The sequence below is a fragment of the Manacus vitellinus genome, unplaced genomic scaffold (assembly GCF_001715985.3).
Source record: "Manacus vitellinus isolate BGI_N305 unplaced genomic scaffold, ASM171598v3 scaffold_17_pilon, whole genome shotgun sequence".
Taxonomy (NCBI): domain Eukaryota; kingdom Metazoa; phylum Chordata; class Aves; order Passeriformes; family Pipridae; genus Manacus; species Manacus vitellinus.
Window position 1 is genome coordinate 1,838,940 of NW_021939256.1, and position 21,341 is coordinate 1,860,280.

At 40.7% G+C, this 21,341-nt stretch overlaps 2 protein-coding genes across 2 annotated transcripts; one reads left to right on the top strand and one right to left on the bottom strand.

The window, feature by feature from the left end:
- Nucleotides 1–1,426: 1,426 nt before the first annotated feature.
- TDP2 (tyrosyl-DNA phosphodiesterase 2) lies at nt 1,427–7,928 on the bottom strand. The gene is given in 9 exon segments (XM_018070096.2): nt 1,427–2,087; nt 2,926–3,096; nt 3,469–3,587; nt 4,032–4,123; nt 5,329–5,496; nt 7,544–7,626; nt 7,700–7,804; nt 7,807–7,868; nt 7,871–7,928. Coding segments are annotated over 9 exon segments (1,125 nt in total). The 5' UTR covers nt 7,914–7,928; the 3' UTR covers nt 1,427–1,805.
- Nucleotides 7,929–7,938: 10 nt separating this feature from the next.
- On the top strand, nt 7,939–14,110 carry ACOT13 (acyl-CoA thioesterase 13). The gene is made up of 3 exons (XM_008919659.4): nt 7,939–8,072; nt 11,065–11,249; nt 13,409–14,110. The coding sequence occupies exons 1-3, from the start codon at nt 7,992–7,994 to the stop codon at nt 13,563–13,565; spliced, it is 423 nt and encodes a 140-aa protein (XP_008917907.4). The 5' UTR covers nt 7,939–7,991; the 3' UTR covers nt 13,566–14,110.
- The last annotated feature ends 7,231 nt before the right edge of the window (nt 14,111–21,341 follow it).

The window sequence follows — 21,341 nt, forward strand, 5'->3', positions numbered from 1 at the left end:
AGCCTCAAAAACAAAAGCAGCCCTAATACAGAAGGCACATAATCTGGTGTTTATTGTGAAGAAACATGAATTTATTGTGCTTTCCCCTTCTCCAACACCTTTAGAAAAGTCAAACTTATTCCACGCCTTCGCCTTTACCTTCCCCACAAATCCTTTGGCTATAACTAACAGAGAGGAGGAGGAGGAGGTTTAAGCCCTGAAAACAAACTCCATGACATTTCTTCAAAGGCTCTTGGTGAGGAAGACAAGATCATGGAGCAAGTCAGAATGTGTGACCTGTGTCAGCCCCATTTTAAGCCTGAAAGGAAAATCCTGGCAGTTGTAGATATTTTTCACTTTCTTATATAACTGTTTATTTGGGAATAGAAAGAAGAGATCATAGGCTCAACGTGAGTTAAAAAATATATCAGTGACTCCACCCTCCTTTTTTTGAAGCTGAGTTATTATAAAATAACGGAATATGTTGAGAGCAATCAGGATACAAAGATTTGGACATCCTTCCCAAAACAGGCTGTTCTTTTACCTTCCACAAAAGGAATTTGGGTTTTGATGTTTAAAGCAAAAGCAGAACAAGAGACTTCCGCAGCTGATTTCTGTGGAGATGAATTAATATCCTGAGGTTTATTTGCTTGTTTAGTACGGTCACCTGGGCCTCCTGCTGAATCAAAGGAAAACCACACCTACCTCAGGCCTCCCTGTTCCTGTGATGAAGGGAGGAGCTGGTTAAGGTTAACCTTTTGAGGAGAGATTTAGGCTGAACATTAGGAAGCACTTATTTACCAAGAGGGTGATCAAACACCAGAACAAGCTTCCTAGAGAGGCGGTCAATGCCCCAAGCTTGTCAGCGTTTAAGAGGCATTTGGACAGTGCCCTTACAACGTGCTTTAAATTTTGGTCTGCCCTGAATTGGTCAGGTAGCTGGAGCAGACGGTCCTTGCAGGTCCCTTCCATTCTACGAGAATGATTACACAGTTCCTAGAGTAAGAAATTCTGTTTGACCTTTTGCAAAGTCAGTGAGACCTTGGGCTGCTCAGGCTTTGCACAGCAGTTTACAAGAGCTTCTAGAAGAACATTAAAAGACAACACGTTTTAATCCGCAACTTATATCCACGTTAATAAACATAAAGGAAGGTACATACTATCCCAAGTAAACAACTTCCATTCAACTGCCTATAATCTTTTCTTGTCAAATAGAAGGCATACTGGTCTTAAATCTGTTCAATAGTAGTTTAATTCCTACTTAAGAAACCCTTATTCTGTGAGAATCTACTCATTCTTTCCTCAGCTGCCTTACTGTCTTGCCTGAAGGGGTATGTAAATTCAACACAAACTTCAGAAGTTAATACAAAACATCCTACAAAAGACAAGGTTGTAAAGGATGACGGAAATGGTTACAAAATAAACACAGTAGGCACAATAAAAGTAGTTTTAAAATAAAAAAGCAGGTTTTATTATAAGATCATAATATGTGCCAAAATAAAAGTGCTTTTAAAACCACTGAGTACATTTGTAAATTGTATTTACAGGTTTCTCCTCCCACTTTAAAACTAGAATCTGGTTTAGTATTTTTGGATATTCTTAAAAATAAATATTTAAAAATGTGATTCAAGAGCAGATGCAAACAACAAGGAAGAGGGAACCCTAGCCTGAAATTAAGCCATTCCTGCCAAAGCCATTCTGGCAAAGAGCAGAGTATATGTTGGGGCTGAAAATTTAAATACACCCTACTTAAACTGAGAAGGTAAAATTTTGTACAACCAAGAATAAGTCATGTAAAAACTAACGATGCAAGCCTTTTTACATTTTTATAATATCACATCAAAATTACACAGAACACCCCAGTGATCACTAGGGAATCTGCCACAGTCTAGTTTTTCCAAGCCGATTAAGTCCATACTTCGAGGAATAATATTTCCCCCTTCCACTGCAGGACGAAAGTAAACACGGTCAAATCTCATCTTGCACTTGTATGGTGCATTTAGGTTGGTATTGGAGTGGGTGTCCCAAGTATAGCGGCAGTGTTGTGGTTTACCCAAAAACTCCCAGATATCCATAACATTTTTAGGTAAGTCACCAAGTTTAGCAACCTGAAGGTAGAAGAGGGGAAAAAAAAACACAAACCCACAACATACTGAATTTGCAAGTTTTACCTTCAAAAATAGAACTGAGTTGTCACAGCATTGCTTTTTTCTGCAAAACATTAAGTTGTTAAGAACAAAGATCTTGGAGATGTTTCTAAACTGTGGTTTTTTCAGGATACTCTAAAGCCTGACCAATTCTAGTAGTACTGTCTAAATCCAAAACATGTTACAAAATAAATGTTCAGCTCTGAATTGTTGAGGTACAGGGGTCAACACTGTGCTCTCTGAATCAATGTCACTCCAATTCACTGCAATGGAATTTCATGACAGGGAGAGATGAAACTCTGATGTTCTAGTAATAACGCGCAAATTTCACTTCTAGTATCAAAAGCCAAAAATTCCCTCTAATTTTGAATGTCTTGATTATGGGGGATTAAAATCCCAAGATCTATTTCTCCAGAGCACCCTTTTCTTTCATTGGTTCTACAAGCTGAGAATTGGCAAGTTGGGCAACTAAAGATCAGGTTCTCAAAATGAGAAGATGTTTCTGAAAGTCAAAACTTCATCAACTCTCCCTGCATCTGCTCAGATATAAATATTGTCAATAAAGCATTTCGTTATTGGGAAAGGGTCTCCATATAAATCATCTCAGCTATAACAATGCCTCAGCATAGCAATGCTTACCTCTACTTAGCCACTCTTTCACTTTTTAAGAATAAGTGTTGAATATCTCTGTTCTGCTTAAGCAGTTAATTTCTCATAAGGACAACAGAAAAGCCTGAGAAGATTAGAAGATTTTGTCAGAATACCTCTCTAAATAACATGGTTGTTTATTTCTATTTACCTCGCTGTCTCTCAGGTTTGTATCCCCTCCAAATATAACAGTGGTGGACTCAGACTCCTCCTGCATTCTGTTTAACACTATTTGCAGCTGCTTTGTACGTTCCTTAGAGTGATCTTTAGTGCTCTCCAGATGAGAGGTCATAAGGCAAAGTTCATTACCAGATATGCTCACCTATGTGTGAAACACAGAGGCAATGTTACTATCCAAACCACGATAAGAAGTTCAAAGACAAAATCTAATCACAAAGCAAATTACTGAATGACAGAGTTCTGGTTAATATTAGTTTCACATTGAAGAAAAGTGGCTTACAGGAGGATAACAGGCTTTTAGTTTTGTTTTCAGAGATTATGAGACTTGAAAATAAAGTACAGTAAGTAATTTTGATAAAAGATTTAAGTTTGCTAGTATCAAATGCAACTGGGTTTGTATGTTTGGAGAAGTAATTTTTCTGCTGTCATAGAGAAAAAGCCACTCCAGCATTTCCTGGAATTTTTTGTTTGGAAGGCAGAAATACAGCTGTTTAGTACATACTGACTCACTCACATGCACAACCAAAAGGTTCCTCTTCATGGCAGTTGTTGGAAAAGGTATTATCTCATGTTTCAGTAGTTTCACTCTGGATTTCTTTAACATTATGACAGTGAAATACTCATCCATGTTACCTAAAGAAAACCAGGGAAAGGAATGTTCGAGGATATCTTATGCTGTATCATAAATAAGTTAACGTTCTGAAAGAGACCTTATTATCACAACTTGTGAGAATCAACATTAATTCGTACAAAGTCACTAGTGAAATGTTGCATAATAGTGGTCTGAATTTTTCAGATTTTTTAAATGTAAATTTTTATGAAATTAGTTATCTATGGTACTTTTCGGCTACACTGCTACAAGTCTTTCAAAATGCAGAAAAAAATATAAAGGAAACCACCAGGCAAGCAAGCTTTAGACATGCGTAATTTGCATCAAGCTATATGCTGGTATGAAAACACAGAAAATAATTTAAGTACTTCCTTCTTCACTTCATTCTTTATATTCCTACAAATCATTGGAGGGTTTGGCAAGGGAGACGGAATAAAACCAAACTTCATTTTCTGTTTTTTTCTTACCTGGAATAATAGTGTAACTGCCTGCTTTCATCTGTAGAAGACAGAGATGTGGTGGGATGACCTCTTGTAAAAACACAACGTCTGGATTGTATCTGAAATCAGCAAGGCAAGATTTTCAATTTAACTACTAAAAGGTAATACTGCTACACTCTGAGGCCAAATAGAACAGGGTCAGGGATTTCAGGTGCCCCTTGCCCTCATTTTCCTAGATATTGTAACTTTAAATAAAGAAAAAAAATATTTCCATCATATTTAGCAGCATGTAGACACATCACCATTATACACCATGACTTTGCAAACGTTTGCACAGGTTTCATATACTATATACATGAGGAATTCAACTTAAGCTGCTGCAAAGCAGCTCTGGGACATGTTCTCCATAAGACTGAAACCACCACCTTACTTCCTTATAACAGATCCCCTCAGGTAACCTTCAATTCATTTTGCCCCAGTCTCAATGATGACAAGCTCTTTTATTTCTTAGAGCTGTACAATCAGTAACAGTTCACATGGGGCAGCAGTCCTGAAAATGCTGATTTAGACATGACTTTACAGCTGTCCCTATTTTTGCTACGCTGGTGAATAGCAGGTGAAGGACAAACCTAAGGCCTTATTTACAGAAGAAAAATACTGTCACCCCAGGTTAACTAAATCAATTTTCACTTGACTTAGCTAAGGAATTTCTGCTGTTTTGAGAGGAAATTACCACATGTTTAAATAATTTAATTTACATTGATAAGTTACTGTACTAAGATAAATCATTGAGCTTTTAAATTGCTCATAAATGTATTCAAGGTAGGCTTTCACTGATAGAACTATAAAAGATAATCACAGGTTCTATTGCTTTTATCTTGCATATTTACTTTTTTGATAGACAACTAAACATTGTCTAGCAAGAGAAAAAATTTCACTACAAAAATCTTCGTTGTTTCAAACAGTTTGCTCTTGTGTGAAGTTGTTCATACTACTGGAATGTGACAAGAAAGTCTCTCGCAGTTTTACTCTTCTTATGCACAGGATGCAAGTATGAAGTATGTTTCTGATATGTGACTTCAACTAGAACAATATTGTTCATCAACAGATTTTTAAAGTAGCTATCACAGAACACTTAACCTTTGAGATCTGCATACCTTTTCCAGTCAGTATACGAACTTTCAGCTACTTAGGGTTTACGAAGTGATTGTACTGCACATCTAACATTAAGATAACGTGAAGATTTGTAAATACCTAAATCAAGAAACTTTTTTTTTCCTTTAAATCCAGGTACATGACAATACAAAGATGAAGCTATACTTACAATGCCAGGTACGTACAGACCCCTCTAGCTCGTTCTTTCACATTTCCGAGATCCAGCCCATCGATGTTCCAGGTTATCAGTGAGAATTTACTGTCATCTTCTTTTTGCTCTGGGTCTGCACTATTGACACCAGCATTACTAGTAGTTGCATCTGCTGTGAGGTCAATACTAAAGAGAGAGTTTACTTGTTTGTCAACATGCATAATACTGTTCTTTCTACCATTACCTCCCTTATTTTCTAAACCATGTATTGATCTCAACATAATTTAAAAGCGCAGTAACTAAAACAGAGACTCCAGTCACACAGAGCTGTAGTATACAGGTGAAGTAAGTGGTTCCTCCTCCTCCTCCTTACAGACACAAAATAACATTTACCATTCTGATTTAAATTACTCAGATGACAATCAGTGTAACCCAAAGCACCTGAGTAGTTCAGCTCTTTCCTCCTGCTCCCACTCTTTCCCCATATCCTTCAGGAACAGGTTGCTCCCCAGTGGACTCCTCACAGGGTCACAAGTCCTGCCAGCAAACCTGCTTCAGCATGGGCTCCTCTCTCCATGGGTGCACAGGTGCTGCCAGGAGCCTGCTCCAGCACAGGCTTCCACTGGGGTCACAGCCTCCTTCAGGCATCCACCTGCTCCAGTGTAGGGTCCTTCCAGGGCTCCAGGTGGATCTCTGCTCCACCGTGATCCTCCCTGGGCTGCAGACGCACAGCTGCATCATCACGGTCTTCACCACGGGCTGCTCCAATGCCTGGAGCACTGGCTGGAATCTCTGCTCCAATGCCTGGAGTACCTCCTGTCCCTCCTTCTTCACTGAACAGTCTGTAGTGCTGTTTCTCTCACATATACTCAGTTCTCTCTTCTGCTGCAATTACTGCTGTGCAGCAGCTTTTTAACCTTCTTAAATACTACCACCATCACTGATGGGCTTGGGCTTGTTCCATGGCAGGTCCATCTTGGAGCTAGCTGGCATTGGCTCTGTCAGATGTAGGGGAAGCTTCGGGTACCTTCTCATAGAAGCCACTCCTGTAGCCCCACACAATCAAAACCTTGCCACACAAACCCAGTACAGAATAACCACACTGATGTTGTGGTTGTTGCTAGCTAGCACTTTCCCCAAAACCAGGACTGTTCAGCTTCTCATGCTCTGCCAGCAAGCAAGTACATAAGAAGCTGGGAGACAACATGGCCAAGACAGCTAACCTAAACTGGCCAAAGAGATATTCCATTCCACAGAGCATCATGTTCAGTGTATGAACTGGTGGGAATTGGCCAGGAGGGGCCAACTGCTGCTTGGAGATGGGCTGGGTATCAGTCAGTGGGTGGCTGAGCAACAGTATTTTGCCTCACTTGTCTTTCTTGGGTTTTATTTCTCTCTCTCTCCTTTGGTTGTCTCCCTTTTCATTACTATTAATATTATATTATTTACTTTATTTCAACCATAAAACTGTTTTTATCGCAACGCACGGGTTTTACCTTTTTTTTTTTCCAATTCTCCTTCCCACCCCACTGAGGGTGTCCATGCAAATAGGTGCATGCCACTTAGTTGGCATCTGGGGTTAAACCATGACAGGTAGGGATGTGTAAAAATTCAATTCCACTTGCAGTTTGATATCTTTTGTATGGCCTGGTGATGTGCTGTGAGACTGTGTATGTAAGACACAGATCTTACATCTTAACTTCCACAGGTACATTTAACAAGGTGTCCATGCACATGCCGATTTTATTTAAAGACATAAACATCCATAAATCTAGTATAATACATATATGTATTGTTTCCACGTACACAAATGTGTGTGTGTGTACAGTAAAATCTAAATGTGTATTGCTGCACAAGGCAATGAGAAAAAAATGAGCCTGTCCCTTCTCCAAAACACTCGCAATCCACGAGCCCAGCGGAAGGTGGTTGAAGCATCCACAGAGAGAAAGTGCAGCCCCCAAGTCTGGCAGCCTCTCAAGGCGAGAGAAACGTCGGGAAACGACCGAGAACAGTGCAGAAAAGGCACAGAACTACCTGTCTCGGCACATGTCAGCCAAGGTGCGATGCCATGCTCGCCGGGCTGGGCCCCGACCCGGGGATGGCCCTCCCCAGGTGAGGGGGTAAAAGCGCCTTCCCTCGGAGGGGAACCTGCCTCCACCCGGGGAGGCACCGCTGCCCCCACCTCGGACCCATCTCCTCCTGCCACATCCCCCCTTGCCCCGATCTCACCTACCAGGTGCCGGAGCCCGCGGAGGCCGCCTCGCCTGCCGCCCCCTCCGTCTCCAGCGGCGACTCGAAGTAGGCGTTCAGCGCCCTCTGAAACACAGGGGCCGGTGGCAGCGAGGGGCCGCCGCCGGGCAGCCCGCGGCCCCGCCGCCCCCGGCCGTACCTCCATGTGCCAGTCGCTGCCGGCCAAGAAGCTGCGCGCCACCGCCGCGTCGCTGCTGGTGATGGCGGCGAACTCGGAGCACAGCACCTTCCTCCGTTTGGCGACGCGTGCAGCGCCTCCTCATCCTCACCCTCCTCCCGCGCCGCCGGCGGTGGGTCCCGGGCTGCCTGACCAGCTCCTCCCGCGCGCCCTCTGCCGCCGCCGTCTCCTCCATGTTGGAAGCGGCGGGAAGCACCGCCCGCCGCGTTGCCGTTCCGGGGCGCGGGCGGGCAGCGATCGGCCGGGCGGCAACATGGGGTTCACGGTGGAAACCCTGAGGGAGGCCATGAAGTTCATGCTGGAGTCGCAGGGCTTCGACCGGGTGCTCCGCAAGGTACGGGCACTCGGGAGGCAGGGAGCGCGTCCCGCCGCGCTGCTCGTTTAAACGCCGCTCTCTCCTCTCCCGGAATGTCGGGCTGGATTGGGATGGGGGGGTGGGCAAGGCACTAGCCCGGTGTTGCAGGCCCGGCGGTGTTTTCCCCGGATTCGAGGCCTCGGAACGGGGCGTGTGCCGTGGTGGTAACACGGGATAGAAAACACAGTTGTTCTTCAGTAACTCTCGTTAGATACTCCAGCTGCCTTCCAGCAGCTCTCTGAAGGTGAGGACTGTGCTGAATAACCTTCAGGAGTCATTCAGTAGCTGGTATTCTTCTTCCAGGAGTGTGAAATTATGAAATAAATGATTACTCTTCTCTATTTAAAAAGGGAGCTCATTATGACATCTCACACCTAACCCTGAAGTCAGGCTGAAAACACAAGCACCTCAGTGCTCTCCGAGTTTCTACACAAGGCCCTACAGTAATACCTTCTGGTGTAAAGAAATGTATTTGACTGGTACTGCTGTAATGACTTACTCCTCCTTATAGACACAATTACGTGTATTATATGTACATTAATTGTACATCATATGTATAATTATGTGTATCACATGTACATTATGCTCAAAAAGGTTGAAGTTACTGAGTTGTCTTAAACTGTGTAGTGTGTGGTAGCGTAGCTGCTGTGTACGGCAGTCCTGTGAAGCAGTTTCAGGGTTTTCATTAAATTTTGCAATGCTACAATTCTCCGTTGAATTTCTATTTATTTGTGCAACTGTGACATGGAGTGATGCTGTAAATATATCTAAGAAAACCAACCACGTAAAAATTCATATGATTTGCCTCGTAGAGGAGCAAATGTAATGATGGAAACAGTGCTTTTGTTGACAGCTCCATGATCTGATACATCCAGTAGAAACCAACTATTTGCAAAGCAATTCTTACTGTCATGTTTCTCCAAGATATGTTGGGAAGTATGAAGTTTAAAAAAAATGTATAAAGCTTTACGTTTAAGAAGCTCATTTATTTATAAAGAGTCCAGTTAGTTTTTAGTCACCTCTTCCCTGTGATATCTTTACTGTCCTGTACCTTAAAATCCTATGAAGTGGAGAGCAAATGCAGCATTTCAACTCATAAAGGACAGTGAGCCTTGGGAGACAGGCTTCCTTCCTTGCTCTGGAATCCTTTTAGACTTTTCCTGGAATCTTCTAGAATTACGATTACATTACCCTGATCATAGTAAGAATCAAAGTACAATTGTGTTTGAATTGAAAGTAGCTGCTGTTTTTCTGGGAGGTACCTGAAATCTTTCTTACCGTATCTAAATGGGCCAAGATTTTTCCTGTCCTGGAGAAGACAGGTTTTAGTCTGAAACTGGTTCAGCTCCAGCATTAGACTTAGTTTCTGGTTTAACTCCAGTTTAACTACCTAGGGCTCAGAACTGTGAGTTTTAAAGCCCTTTTTGCAAAGTAGTGCATGGCAATAGTGGCTGGAAGCTGAAGCAGTATGCTGATTCCTAAGGCAGACGAGTGGGAGGACAAGCACAGGAGGGCTGTGAGAAGTACAGACCAGCAGTTATAGCTGTGTAGGTCCTGGAAGCACTCAAGTACTGAACTATTTTTGTCAATGACAGCAGGCACCTAGTGCCAGATCAGAGCAATGGCAAATGGAACTGGATGCTTTCCTTGCCTCACAGGTGGATTGGAGCACCACTCCCTGACAGAAGTGGAAGCCATCTGCTCCCAGTGTCAAGCGTCAGTGAAGTCCTCATTAGGAATTCTGTCAGAAGTCTAGGCCTCCAGTGAGTGCAGCACAGCATGCCTGGTGTAGGACTTGGGATTTTCACTGATCAAGGTGCTATTTCTGTATTAGAACATTGCCTCAGTGATTTCCCCTCTGTTTAATCCCAGTTTTTTCCATTCGTAGACAGACTGTGTACTACATCATCATTGATGATGTATCATTTCTCTGCAAAATTTGAATAAACTTTGGCTTATCAGAAAGGGACACTGGCTGACACTGAGCTCTTACGCTGCATTATAAATAAGGAATAATGAAACTGGAGACATTTCAATCTCAATACCTTTTAAGATTAAAAGAGATTTAGATCAACTCAGCTGATAACAGTATGGAAATACGGAAGTTTAAGAAAAGGCTTTTAAAAAAAATTAAAATTAATAGGAATTATGTCCCCATTTCACTTTTAATAGTCAAAAGTTGTAGCAATAAATATATATGCTGAACTTAGCCCAGTTTTTCATCTGCTTTCAGACTTGGAAGATAGTCCTACTAACTGAGGAAACTTGAATTGAGACTTTAAAATGCTGAATTGCAGTAACTTCTTGGTCTCAAAATTCTAGCTTCATGTATTGGTTTCAGGGGAAAGCATGGTACCACAGATGTACTGTAATTCTGTATTTAACACCTATGAGGTGGAATAAAACTGTATATGCAAATAATGATGCTGTAACACTGGGACACAGTCTTGGATACTTCTACGCAAGAGTATGAATTTCAGATCAGAGAGGCCAATCTGATTAGTATTTCCAGTGCTCATTTCAAAATACTGATTCTGAGATTGCTCTAATATAATGATTAATGAATTACTGGTGGTCTTGTTCCTATTTTGTGAGCCAACAAATACGGCTTCACAACTGTGGTACACGGAGATAGAGCAGTTTTGTGTTCCCTCTAATCGGGCCTTTCACTCACAGATTAAAGCTAAAGGAAAACTTAAGAAGAATGCTGCCTCCTAAGGATTCCTGACAGCATATAAAGTATTGAAGTTTTATTAAGCTGTGTGCACTAGAAATACACATTTTTCTAAGGCAATAGTCTTCTGCTCAAAATTTATGGAAATACCTAATGTGATAGTTGAATTACTGTATTTTTTATCTTTTGTCTCATGAGTCCAGAATTAAACAAGCTCTACTTTCGTTTGGATTCAGGGTGATATTGGGTGTTGGTACTATGATCAGTAAGCTTTTTATTCCCTTTTTGATCATACAGATGAAACTTGTTTCTGCAACTCCTGGAAACATTGTTTGTGAAATGAAAGTAGAGGAGGAACATACGAACAGATATGGCACATTACATGGAGGTTTGACGGCCACACTCGTGGATGTGGTGTCAACAGCAGCGTTGCTGTACACGGAAAGAGCAGCACCTGGAGTCAGTGTGGACATGAACATCTCGTAGGTATCATTCACCATGTTTACTAAAACATACTAACTTTTCTTCCCATATTGACTCCACTGTACCTCATTTCTGTACTGTGGCACCCACTTGAAACCGGTGGTTTCTTTGCTTTCAGAAGTCCTGTTTTGATAAATAAAGGGGAGGCAGATGTGTATTTGGAGACATTGGCATTTGGTTGCAAATTCTGAGTTGCACTTTTTTGAGCTTTTATTACACATGTTTCAGAGACAGTGTCCATTCATTCATAGAATGTAAAGGTATGTTGATATGTTGTCAATTGTAGTCTTAAGAAATTGGTTCGGCTTCAGACTTGGCTTGTGTAGATACATTAATGTCTCCTCAAAAACCAAGATCTAGGGTAAGCAGCTTTCTATAAACCCTCTTTCAGTATTAGTCCATAAAATGTTAAACCAGAAAAAATATTAAAACAGGAAACAGTTCAGCTCTGTTGTGTGCTCATACAGAGGGTAAATTACAGATTGAATCAGAATTTATCAGTGGAAGAAGATTCCTTTGTTCTATGTCATTTCAAGGTAGTTTTATACTGAGAACAGTTCTTCCTGTAATGCAGATTTAAAGCACAGTGTCTTTAAAAATAGTTGTTCTGAAACTTTCTTTGATCATGCTATTATAGCTTGTCAGCTTTGCTTCATTACTTTTAATGAAGATATTATGACTGATTGGAACTAAAGTAATCCTACTTGGAATAACTAGAGCATTAAAAATCTTAGAAAAGTAACCCCTCTTCAAAACTGTCTTTAAAAAAAAAAAGCCTTATAATTGTGTGGGGAGTGATCTGTATCTTTCCAAGGTTCCCTGCTTTCTCCCCCAGCACCTTCTGATTTGTCCACTGGCTGATGGGACTGAAGCATCTATTTAAGCTTTATATTACCACTGTGATGACTAGGATCTTACTGGAAATTAAAACCTGAAATTCCCCTATGATTATGGGGTTTTCGCTGTATCTGACATCTGAATTATTTACACTATCAAGTATGCCCACCCAATTACATAAGGGATAAAATCTTAGGAAGGTGCTGTCTCTTGGAGGTGATTCAAAATCACCTTTAGGCAATGTTACATGAAGCAGTATTAATAGCTTTGTTTAATCTGGCTACTGCTTTCACTGAACAAGTAATATTGGATATTGAACATTGCTATAAGACAACTTTTTTCCTTTTTGGGAAAGGAGCTTTTAAAAAAGTTGTCATGAGATAGCTATTTTAGTAATGGAAAGAACAGAGAGAAACAGAGAAACATTTTTTTTTGTAACCACAAGAGGATCATCAGCAGCCTCTGGGAAAGAGACAAGGCTGAAACTCTGCCCTTGTCAACTAACAGACCTTGTGTTACATCAGCATTAGGCATGACTGACATACTTGTGACATGGTGTCATGTATAAAAATGGACTGGTTGATGGAATTTATCTCAGTAAGATTTATATCCAGCAATTCTACATTCTGCTCTGTAGTTCTAACATTTGAATATTGTTCCCTTACTTCAGGTCATGATTGGAAATTGAATCGTGTTCCTCCTAATCCTTTCCAGGCTTTTTGTGGAGGAATTTCTTCCTATTCTCTGAAGTGTGTTTCAAAAGCACACCCTCCTGCTCATGTAAATAAAAACAAAGAGTTATCTAATGAATGGAAACAGCATTTGAGGGCTGCCCAGATTTCCATGACTTCCCTCTAACCGGGGTATGGGAAGCAGTTAACCTATGCTTAGGTTCCATACAGAAATGACCTTCTGGAGCTTTTGTAAACAATTACATTTTGCAGCTGAACCAGCCAGACTAGTTCAGAAAGGCTGTAGGCAGCCAGCAGTGGTTGGAATAGGACTTGGCACTGAACTTTTAACTGAGGTCTTGGATACTGATTGTTTCAGTTCCAAAATGGACTTTTCCTCAGAACCAAGCCAATGGGTTTCTTTCTAGCCTCCATTTTTTCAGAGAACTCTTATACTTACTTCCACTGGCAGTACTTAGAGGAGCTCAAATACTTTAAGAAGTGGGGATTTTCAAGCAGGCAGTTAGAGACACGTGTCTTTATTGCCCACTTTTTCTAATTCCCTTCATAATAATCTAAAATGCAGGAATATTCTTGGATTTGTCCTCTATACAGCCTCTTTTAATAGTTCACTTTTTGTTTCCTTCAAGATACACTTCTGCTGCTAAGATTGGAGAAGAGATATTGATTACAGCTCAGATTTTGAAGCAAGGAAGAAGTCTCGCGTTTGCCACCGTGGATTTAACAAATAAGGCAACAGGAAAGTTAATTGCACAAGGTAGACACACAAAGTTCCTAGAACATTAATATAAGGAAGTAATGTAAATAATAATGTTGGACTTCAGAATGCCATACAGAATTATTTTCTCACTTAAATAAGATACCTGCACAAAGTTGTGTTATTCTGTAGAAAGTGAATTTGTCTCACTTCCATCATGAACAAATTTTTTGCCACTAGAATTGCCACAAGGCTAAAACTAGTGCCTATTTTGGGACGAACAACAGAGTGTGATAGCATAGGGATGCATCTGGCTTTTTTTTTGGTCAAGGTAGCAGAAGGGAAGAGCCTTTGGAACAGCCATATGGTTTACCAGCATGACAGAGTTTTAAGAGATCTGTTCTCTTTACTTGTGGTGTCACATGTGACAGAGCAACCCTGTCTTCTGGCCTGTCACAGTCACACGCAAACACAACTATATATGCTTATAAACTGTACTTGTTCTGTAAGATGATAGTACAGAGTTCTTATAGTGCAAAACTGGTTTAAAAGTGTAAAGCAGGCTAATGCAAAATGTTAATTTACTGATGCTGTAACAAATTCAAAAGTATTCAATAAAGCTTCCTGAAACTACCTTTTTAAAGATTATTTCATGGGTTGGTAACCTCTTTGCACTGAGTAAAAGTTTGCCAACACGATGTGCTTGAGAGGATGTAGTGGAACTTTTGTACACAAACTCACCTCAAATGTCATCATCTCCCTCTGATTTCTGAATGTGAAAATGCAGTTATATGATATGTGTTTTTCACCTCTACCTACCTGAAGTTCTGATTATATTTGTTTAAAACTCATCAGCTGCACGTTAGAGATGTATCAAAATAAATCTGGTGACCTTTGATCAGGCTGAGGCTGTAGGTTGTCTGACGCGGGTTGAATGTGGTAGTTAAGCTGCTGTTCATAGCTGAAGACTGGGCTCCTCGTGCACTGTTCTGGACAGCCTTAACTGCTTTCTTCTAACTGATGACAAACTATACATGGCCAGGCTATTAAACTGCAATAAAGACAGCAATGCTACATATGCAGGGCACATTTTTCTTCCCTAGCGGGAGATTTGAAAAAGCTGATCTACACTAGTAAAGAGCACATGTCGTGGAATTTGACTCATTGTCTTTACTCATTTGACTTCTTTGATGAAATGTGCAGTTGGGTTTTTTTTTCCTGTGGGTTCCTCAACCTAAAGAAATAATTTCCAATGAGTTAGGTGACCTGTTCATGCAGACTGATTTTCAGTATAAAGTCGAACAAGTTTACTAATGTGTCATCAATCTTTCCGAAATTACTTTTAAACAAGTGATATAGCTGATAACTAACCCTTCACTGGAAGTTCTCTAAAAAAAATAGTGGGCTCAGGCTATCAGCATATATTTTTCCTGCTCAGGAAAAATAGAACAGTTGTTCATGGTATATACATTTCCAACAGAAGCTTTTTCTCTGATGCTGTCTCAGAAGTAAACATTGCTTACATGCCTGTGGCTAGTTGAACTTTTAATAGCAGCATCTTCTCTTCAGCAGTACATTCATAAATTGTTTTTTCCTCAGCACTTGCAGTTACTCATGCTCAGAATCACCCCCGAATCCTCTTTAAAGGAGCATAATGCTTTGCTAAAGTAGTTCTGCAAAGATGCTTCCTACAGGAGCAACCTTTTTTTGGTTTAAATCTTCACTCAGCAGAACTAGATACTTCACTGTATTAAATTCTCACTTTACTGCTCCCTCTGCCTGGAGCTCTGTTACGAGTCTCAAGCATCTCCAGTTCCTCTACAATTGCTAGGATGAGCAGTCAGAGAGAATTCATCACAGCAAGTGGACACACCTAGTGAATTTGGCAATTGCTGATCTGGTTAGCTTCCTATAAACATGTTCTGGCATCTCCAGTCATCTTTTTTCTCATTCTTAAGTTTACCGGTTTTCTGCCATAGGCTACTCATGTAGAGTGTAAGGAAATGAAAGTGAACATTAAAACTGCTCTCTCAATTGCTATAACCGCCTCCCCAATTCACTGGAACACAAGACTGATTTTGACTATTACCTGAAATAAAAGGCAGAGGGTGAGAACAAAGGAGGTGCCAAATTCAATATGTGCTGTAAGACTGAGAATGCTCTCAGCTCTGTGTGCTTGGGCAATTCTGTCCTTGTCTAACTGTCCCACTGCAACTTCACATGACTTCCCTCAATCAACACTGGCTGCCTCAGGAACTTACCATAGTTAAGTGGTCTCATTCTATCACTTAGCATTCATCATATCTACATAATTACAACTGAAAAGCGTCCAGGCAAATTGAGAGTGGCAAACCTCAACACAAAAACAACAGTACTCTCCTGTTCCCAATCGAGCCTGGCAAGGACTGTTTCAGTCCAAGAGGGAAATGGGAAAAAAAACCTGAAAAAACAAGTGAATTTCTCTTCTCCCTTACAACAGACTATTCAACATAGTATTTTAGTGCTGCCTAATTAATGAGGGACATCATTAATATGCAGGCCAGTTATTTTAGAAGTTAATTAAACTGATTATTTTAAGACAACCTTGTCTGTTATCCCTCTACCAGCAGCATGTTGACCTTGTAATTTATTTCACAACTTAGGCACAGAGATGACCTTAGAAGGAATTGTCACCATTGAGCCTGCCTTGCTTTGGGAGTAAACTGTCAAACATCAGACCTAATACTTGGATGTGTTCTCTGCTGATTTCACTCCAACATACACACTGAAAATTCTGTATCTTGCCTTAGCTGAGTCTTGAAGAAAGCAATGGAAAAAAATTACCATAATAAGGACAAATGGTACTTGGCTCCACCTGGCATCAGAACAAACAGATTGCCTGTGGGGTTGACCTGGTTCCATCACTGCAGATTTAGGCACAATTCTCTTACAGGCAAGAAAATACAGTGACTTCATGAGATCATCTTGTGAGTCTTAGTAGTATACCAGATTACATATCCAGTAACTGACAGACAACTGCAAGCTCCATATTTTAGAGCTTCGAGACCAGCCCTCCCATATTGTATTTTGTTGTGGTTTGGGTCGGGTTTTTTTTAAAACATACCAAACACCTACACCATACTTGATGTCTAGACGTCTGTCCTCATGGAGGGCCACATAGTGGTATGCCATATGTTGTGGAACAGTTTGTCTTTCTCAGTGAAAATAACTTCAGCTTCCCACTTCATACAATACATTGGCCAGCCAAGTGTTTGATGCTGGTTTCACATCATGACTTTTGCACGAATGCATTCAGTCTGACACCCAGGGGCTTGCACCATGTACAGCTGTGCATTACAGATGCCTTAAGAAAGTGAGAAATCAGAAAAGACTTCTTCCCTCTGGCATTTAAAACCAGGAGTCCAAATACTAATCAGGGCAAATACCTACAACAGATTAAAGTGCAGTGAGGAGGGGTTTAGTCATTAAGGATTCCAGCTCTCAGGAAGACTCAATTTGTCAGTGATTAACTGAGGGGAGGAATGGGTAGGGAAGGGCCTCACTGCTGAAATAGGTGTTAAACTATCAGGACTCCTTGTTACTCCTTCAGGTCAAGCCACTCCATCACAGGGGTCTCACAGCTGAGCTGCTGGGTAATCTGCCAATTTAATGATGAGCTAGCTGGTTGGTTTACAATTCTCAAATTGACAAACATTACCACCTAAAGGGGATGGGGCAGGGAGGGCAGGGATGTGAGGAGAATTAGGCAGTTAAATAACTATTCTGAACAGCAGTTCAAATCTGTTCAGCTTCATTGACTGGCTCTGAGCCACTGCCACGGGATACAGAAGAATTTCCAACTGCATTATATCACTGACCATTTTAGAATTCTCTATCTACAGAGGCCATTTAGCCAGTAGAAAGAAACCCCCAAACCTCTCCCTTACTTCATTGTCCATGGGAATGAAATAAAAAACACTTAGATTCCTATTTTGCTACTTGAGTTCAGGGACAACATGATGACAGTTATGACCTTTGTGATTCTATAATGCATTCACTGAATGACTGCTACCACCAGATCCCAGTCTCAAGCTGCTGTGGTTGTGGACGCAGCAGCACATACTGTCCTCGCCTAAACAGAGTTAAATTACATGCAAGCTTTCATCAAAAAGACACATTTGCTATCCCTTCAGGAAAACAAACAAACCCCACCCAACAACGGAAACCCTACTTTTGTTCACCAAGACAGTACCTGCGGCTGTACCACTGTAGTAAAATTCTAGATCTTTGATTTCTTCTGCTTAAAAGCAGTAGCTGTTTGAATAAATAGATTTCAGGAGTCCAGAAAAGCAGTTTGCTGAATGGGTGCTCTAGCATACTGTAATTGTGCTCAAATTAAGGGACCTTTCCATATGTAAATCCTTTCCAAACAGAAGTAGGTCACGAATATCTTCAGCCCTGAAAAGCATTTCAGTCAGCCAGGCAGAAGAGAAATTACACTTAGCTTCAGTTAACCTGTAGAGCTGACACAGCCCTCCACGGCATCTGCACTGCCCAGTCAGGCTCATGAGCTCCCTCCCAGCTGTGCTGCACAAATCAGGAAACAGCACTACTGCTGCAGACAGAACTGCGGCCTCCTCCATGGTATTCCTCACAGCACCGTTCATCTCTACTCCAAGACCACCACACCAAGTAAGACTTAAACACCAAAGTTATACAAAGCACCCACCTCTGGTCCATGACAGCAGGGAAAGCTAAGGGGACTTCCAGTTGTAGTGTAGAGGTTTGCTCTTGTCTCAACCTCTGAAGTGCAACAGCCGAGCAGATACAGACAAGACCTACAAGCTGAAGCCTTGCACTCACAACAACAGCAGGCCATAAAGTAGTACAGGTGCAAATGAAGGCAAAACTTGTACACAGAAATGTCATTTCTGGGTGCTAAGATATTAAGGGATAAATTACAACATTGGCCTTATGGCTTGGGAAAGAGTCATTTATAAGAAAAGATTACCAAAATGAAAAAATTCACAGAATGAATTCTAGAATAAACACCACTCAGACTAGTACCATTCTTCAAACATCCACACTCCTTTTTTTTCCCCTTATGTAAAGGCTTTTAGTAGTTTTATCATATTACTTCACTCCTAAGAGCTGTTCCAGAATTTGTAGGCTTACATAGCTTGTGAATTTGCTTCTGCAATAAATGCAAAACTGAAACATCCGGCTGATAAAAGTAAATAGCAATTAAGTAAACTCACACTGCGTGTCCATCTGCTTAGTGGATGTAAATATGCTCTAGTAACTCTTGACTTTAACAACTATCATGTTCAATGGCGGGAACCTTAATGTAATCTTAAATGAAGCCTCCAACAGTCCATTAGACTAATCTCTGCATTAAGAGACAAAAAACCCTTCAGTGACTCTTCTCACTGTTCAACCCCCAGAGATCTAGATGTAACACAACTTGGCATTCAATAACTGCAAGTAATCTAATGACTCAGTACACGACAAGTGCAAGAAAAAGCAGGTTCTCTCAGTAGTGGAACAGGAGTGGGCAGGGAAGGATGCTTGCAGAGTTCACAAGCTGGGACTATGTGCAAGGAGCAAGAGATTATGGCACTCCTGTCGGGTTTTAAAGTTATTTCAAAATTAATACAGTGCATCTTAGTGTGCCAAATAAAGTTATGGTAATTCACAAGGACCATAGCCACCTACCCCCAGTGAAGAGTGATTCTCTGTTTTGTATTTTCTAAGTACAAATCACGTAGGTCTTTCAGAAGTGTCAATTTTTTAAGTGCCTAAAAAATTAAAATTTGTAAAATTACCATTTTTCCACCCCACCAGTTTTGTTTCTAATAGGCTTAACATTCTGTGATGAAAAAAAAAAATTAAAGAGAAAGGCTGAATAATCTCAATGTACTTCTACTATCTGATCTATCACTTAACAGATCAACTTTAGCGTAACAAAATAGTTTTTGAGAAGGAATTTGTTTTGTTTGAGACAGATGTGACAATGGGCATCGACTGCAAACTAGTTACAGGCCTATTACATTTTGGCAATGCTTGTACAGCAGTTCTGCCTTACCATATTTTGGTAAATCTTGCGCAGCTGAAGAAGCTTGAAAAGTGAGAAACATGTACTGACTATGACATTTAAGAAGCTTCTCCTCATCATGCAGGAAGCACCTGACACAAGCTTCCCTTCACCAGACAATTCATTGAGATGCAAGAAATCTAATGGGCTTCTATCTACTTAATTTATCTGTGCCCCACTGGCACTCACCAAATTCTCAGGACAAATCCTCAAGAAAACAGCCTCTTAAAACTCCATATTCAGGTGAAATATTGACTGTATTTCAATTATTGGTAGTAGCATATCCCAAGTAGCCACACAAGCAGTTGACAGCAGGTAGTAACTATTATTCTTATATAAGAGCCCTTTCTGTATTTACAAACAGCTCCACTGAACACCAAATTAGGTGCACACCATGACAACCTGTGCTTTGGAAACATTAGTTTTGAGATAAAACCTACACTTTGAAGAAAGCCTACCAGAAAGCCACTAAGCTGATATAAAGAGGGCCTGAAACCAAAAGCTAGATATTGTGAACTGCTTCCATTCACTTCTGAAGGGCATTTTGCTGAAGTAACTTATCAGAAGAATATTCTAAGATCAAACTGAAAGCTCCACTGAGGAAGAGTGGAACAAGAGTTTAATCTCTTCCCTCGAAAGCCATTCTGATTAAGAGGAGAAAGAGATACCCTTCGAAGCTGACAACACAAGAACAAACTCGCATACACTCCCCAAGATTCTCATGCTCTGAAGCCCGTTGGTCCCCTTTACCTTTTTCCCCCCACTACTTAGACAATACAGATGGCTACCAACTCAATCTGATAGCACAGCAAAGGCATAATGTTTGTTAGCTGGGTAGAATGGACATTTAGCAAAATTAGTATTCCAATTTTTTGTTTCGCCTAATTCCAACTGTGTTCTCCCAAGAAAGCATGGTATTATTGAACTCTGGGATCACTGTCACAAGGAACAAACAAGCAGCCTGTCTTACACATCCCATACAAAACTAAAGCGATTAAACTGAATGGGTTGTTTCCTGTAATACAGACAATTAAACTGAAGGATCATACCACTGCTGACACTTGAAAAACACTGCACGCAGCCACTCAGGCACACACCTTGAGGTTTCTTCTAAGAGAAATCAGAATGAAGAAAACCAAAATTCCTAAAGCAAGAACTACATCATTTGCTTTGCTAACCAAGGTAACTATGGCCCTGTTCTCATTGCTGTGAGATGATGTCCAAAATGACAAATTAAGAACAAAGGGTGGCATTTAGGTTTTGTAGGGTCTTGAAAGTTAAAGTTTCAGGAGCCTGGAATTTGTTTCCTATCTCAAGCTTCATGTGGACCCTTGGTATTATACCTTACACATCATTCAAGGAAGAGGCACTTAAAGCTGGGAAATTTTCAGTGATTTTAAGAGGTGTGGTGGTTACTAAATATTTTAGAAAGTCTTAGCATTCTGTAGAGCAGCATTTTCAAGATATTTCTTTGTAATGTATGGCATCTGTGAAAGTGAAGTTGGAGCTTCCACGTGGTGTTCTTCTAGGGTGCTTCAGATTAACTTGTAGGAACTTATAACTGAGGAAGTAAAAACACCCGTGTACTAATACAACAGTATGCCAGTAATTCCATTATTTCTGGCAGGTACTTTCAAAACATAGAGCCCACATAGAACACCTTTGCCACTAATCTTTGCTAACCTTCATAAACATTTACATTCTGTACATTTTCAGTGTTTGCAATGGGGGACACTTAAGACATAAGACACTACTGAAATTCAATTCATAGGATTTTCATAAATAAAACCAG

Excerpts from the sequence above, each read along its gene's own strand:
- ACOT13 (XM_008919659.4), top strand. The coding sequence starts at position 7,992 with ATGGGGTTCACGGTGGAAACCCTGAGGGAGGCCATGAAGTTCATGCTG. Across the intron at positions 8,073-11,064 it reads TCGACCGGGTGCTCCGCAAG|ATGAAACTTGTTTCTGCAAC; the intron begins GTACGGGCACTC and ends TTGATCATACAG. Across the intron at positions 11,250-13,408 it reads AGTGTGGACATGAACATCTC|ATACACTTCTGCTGCTAAGA; the intron begins GTAGGTATCATT and ends GTTTCCTTCAAG.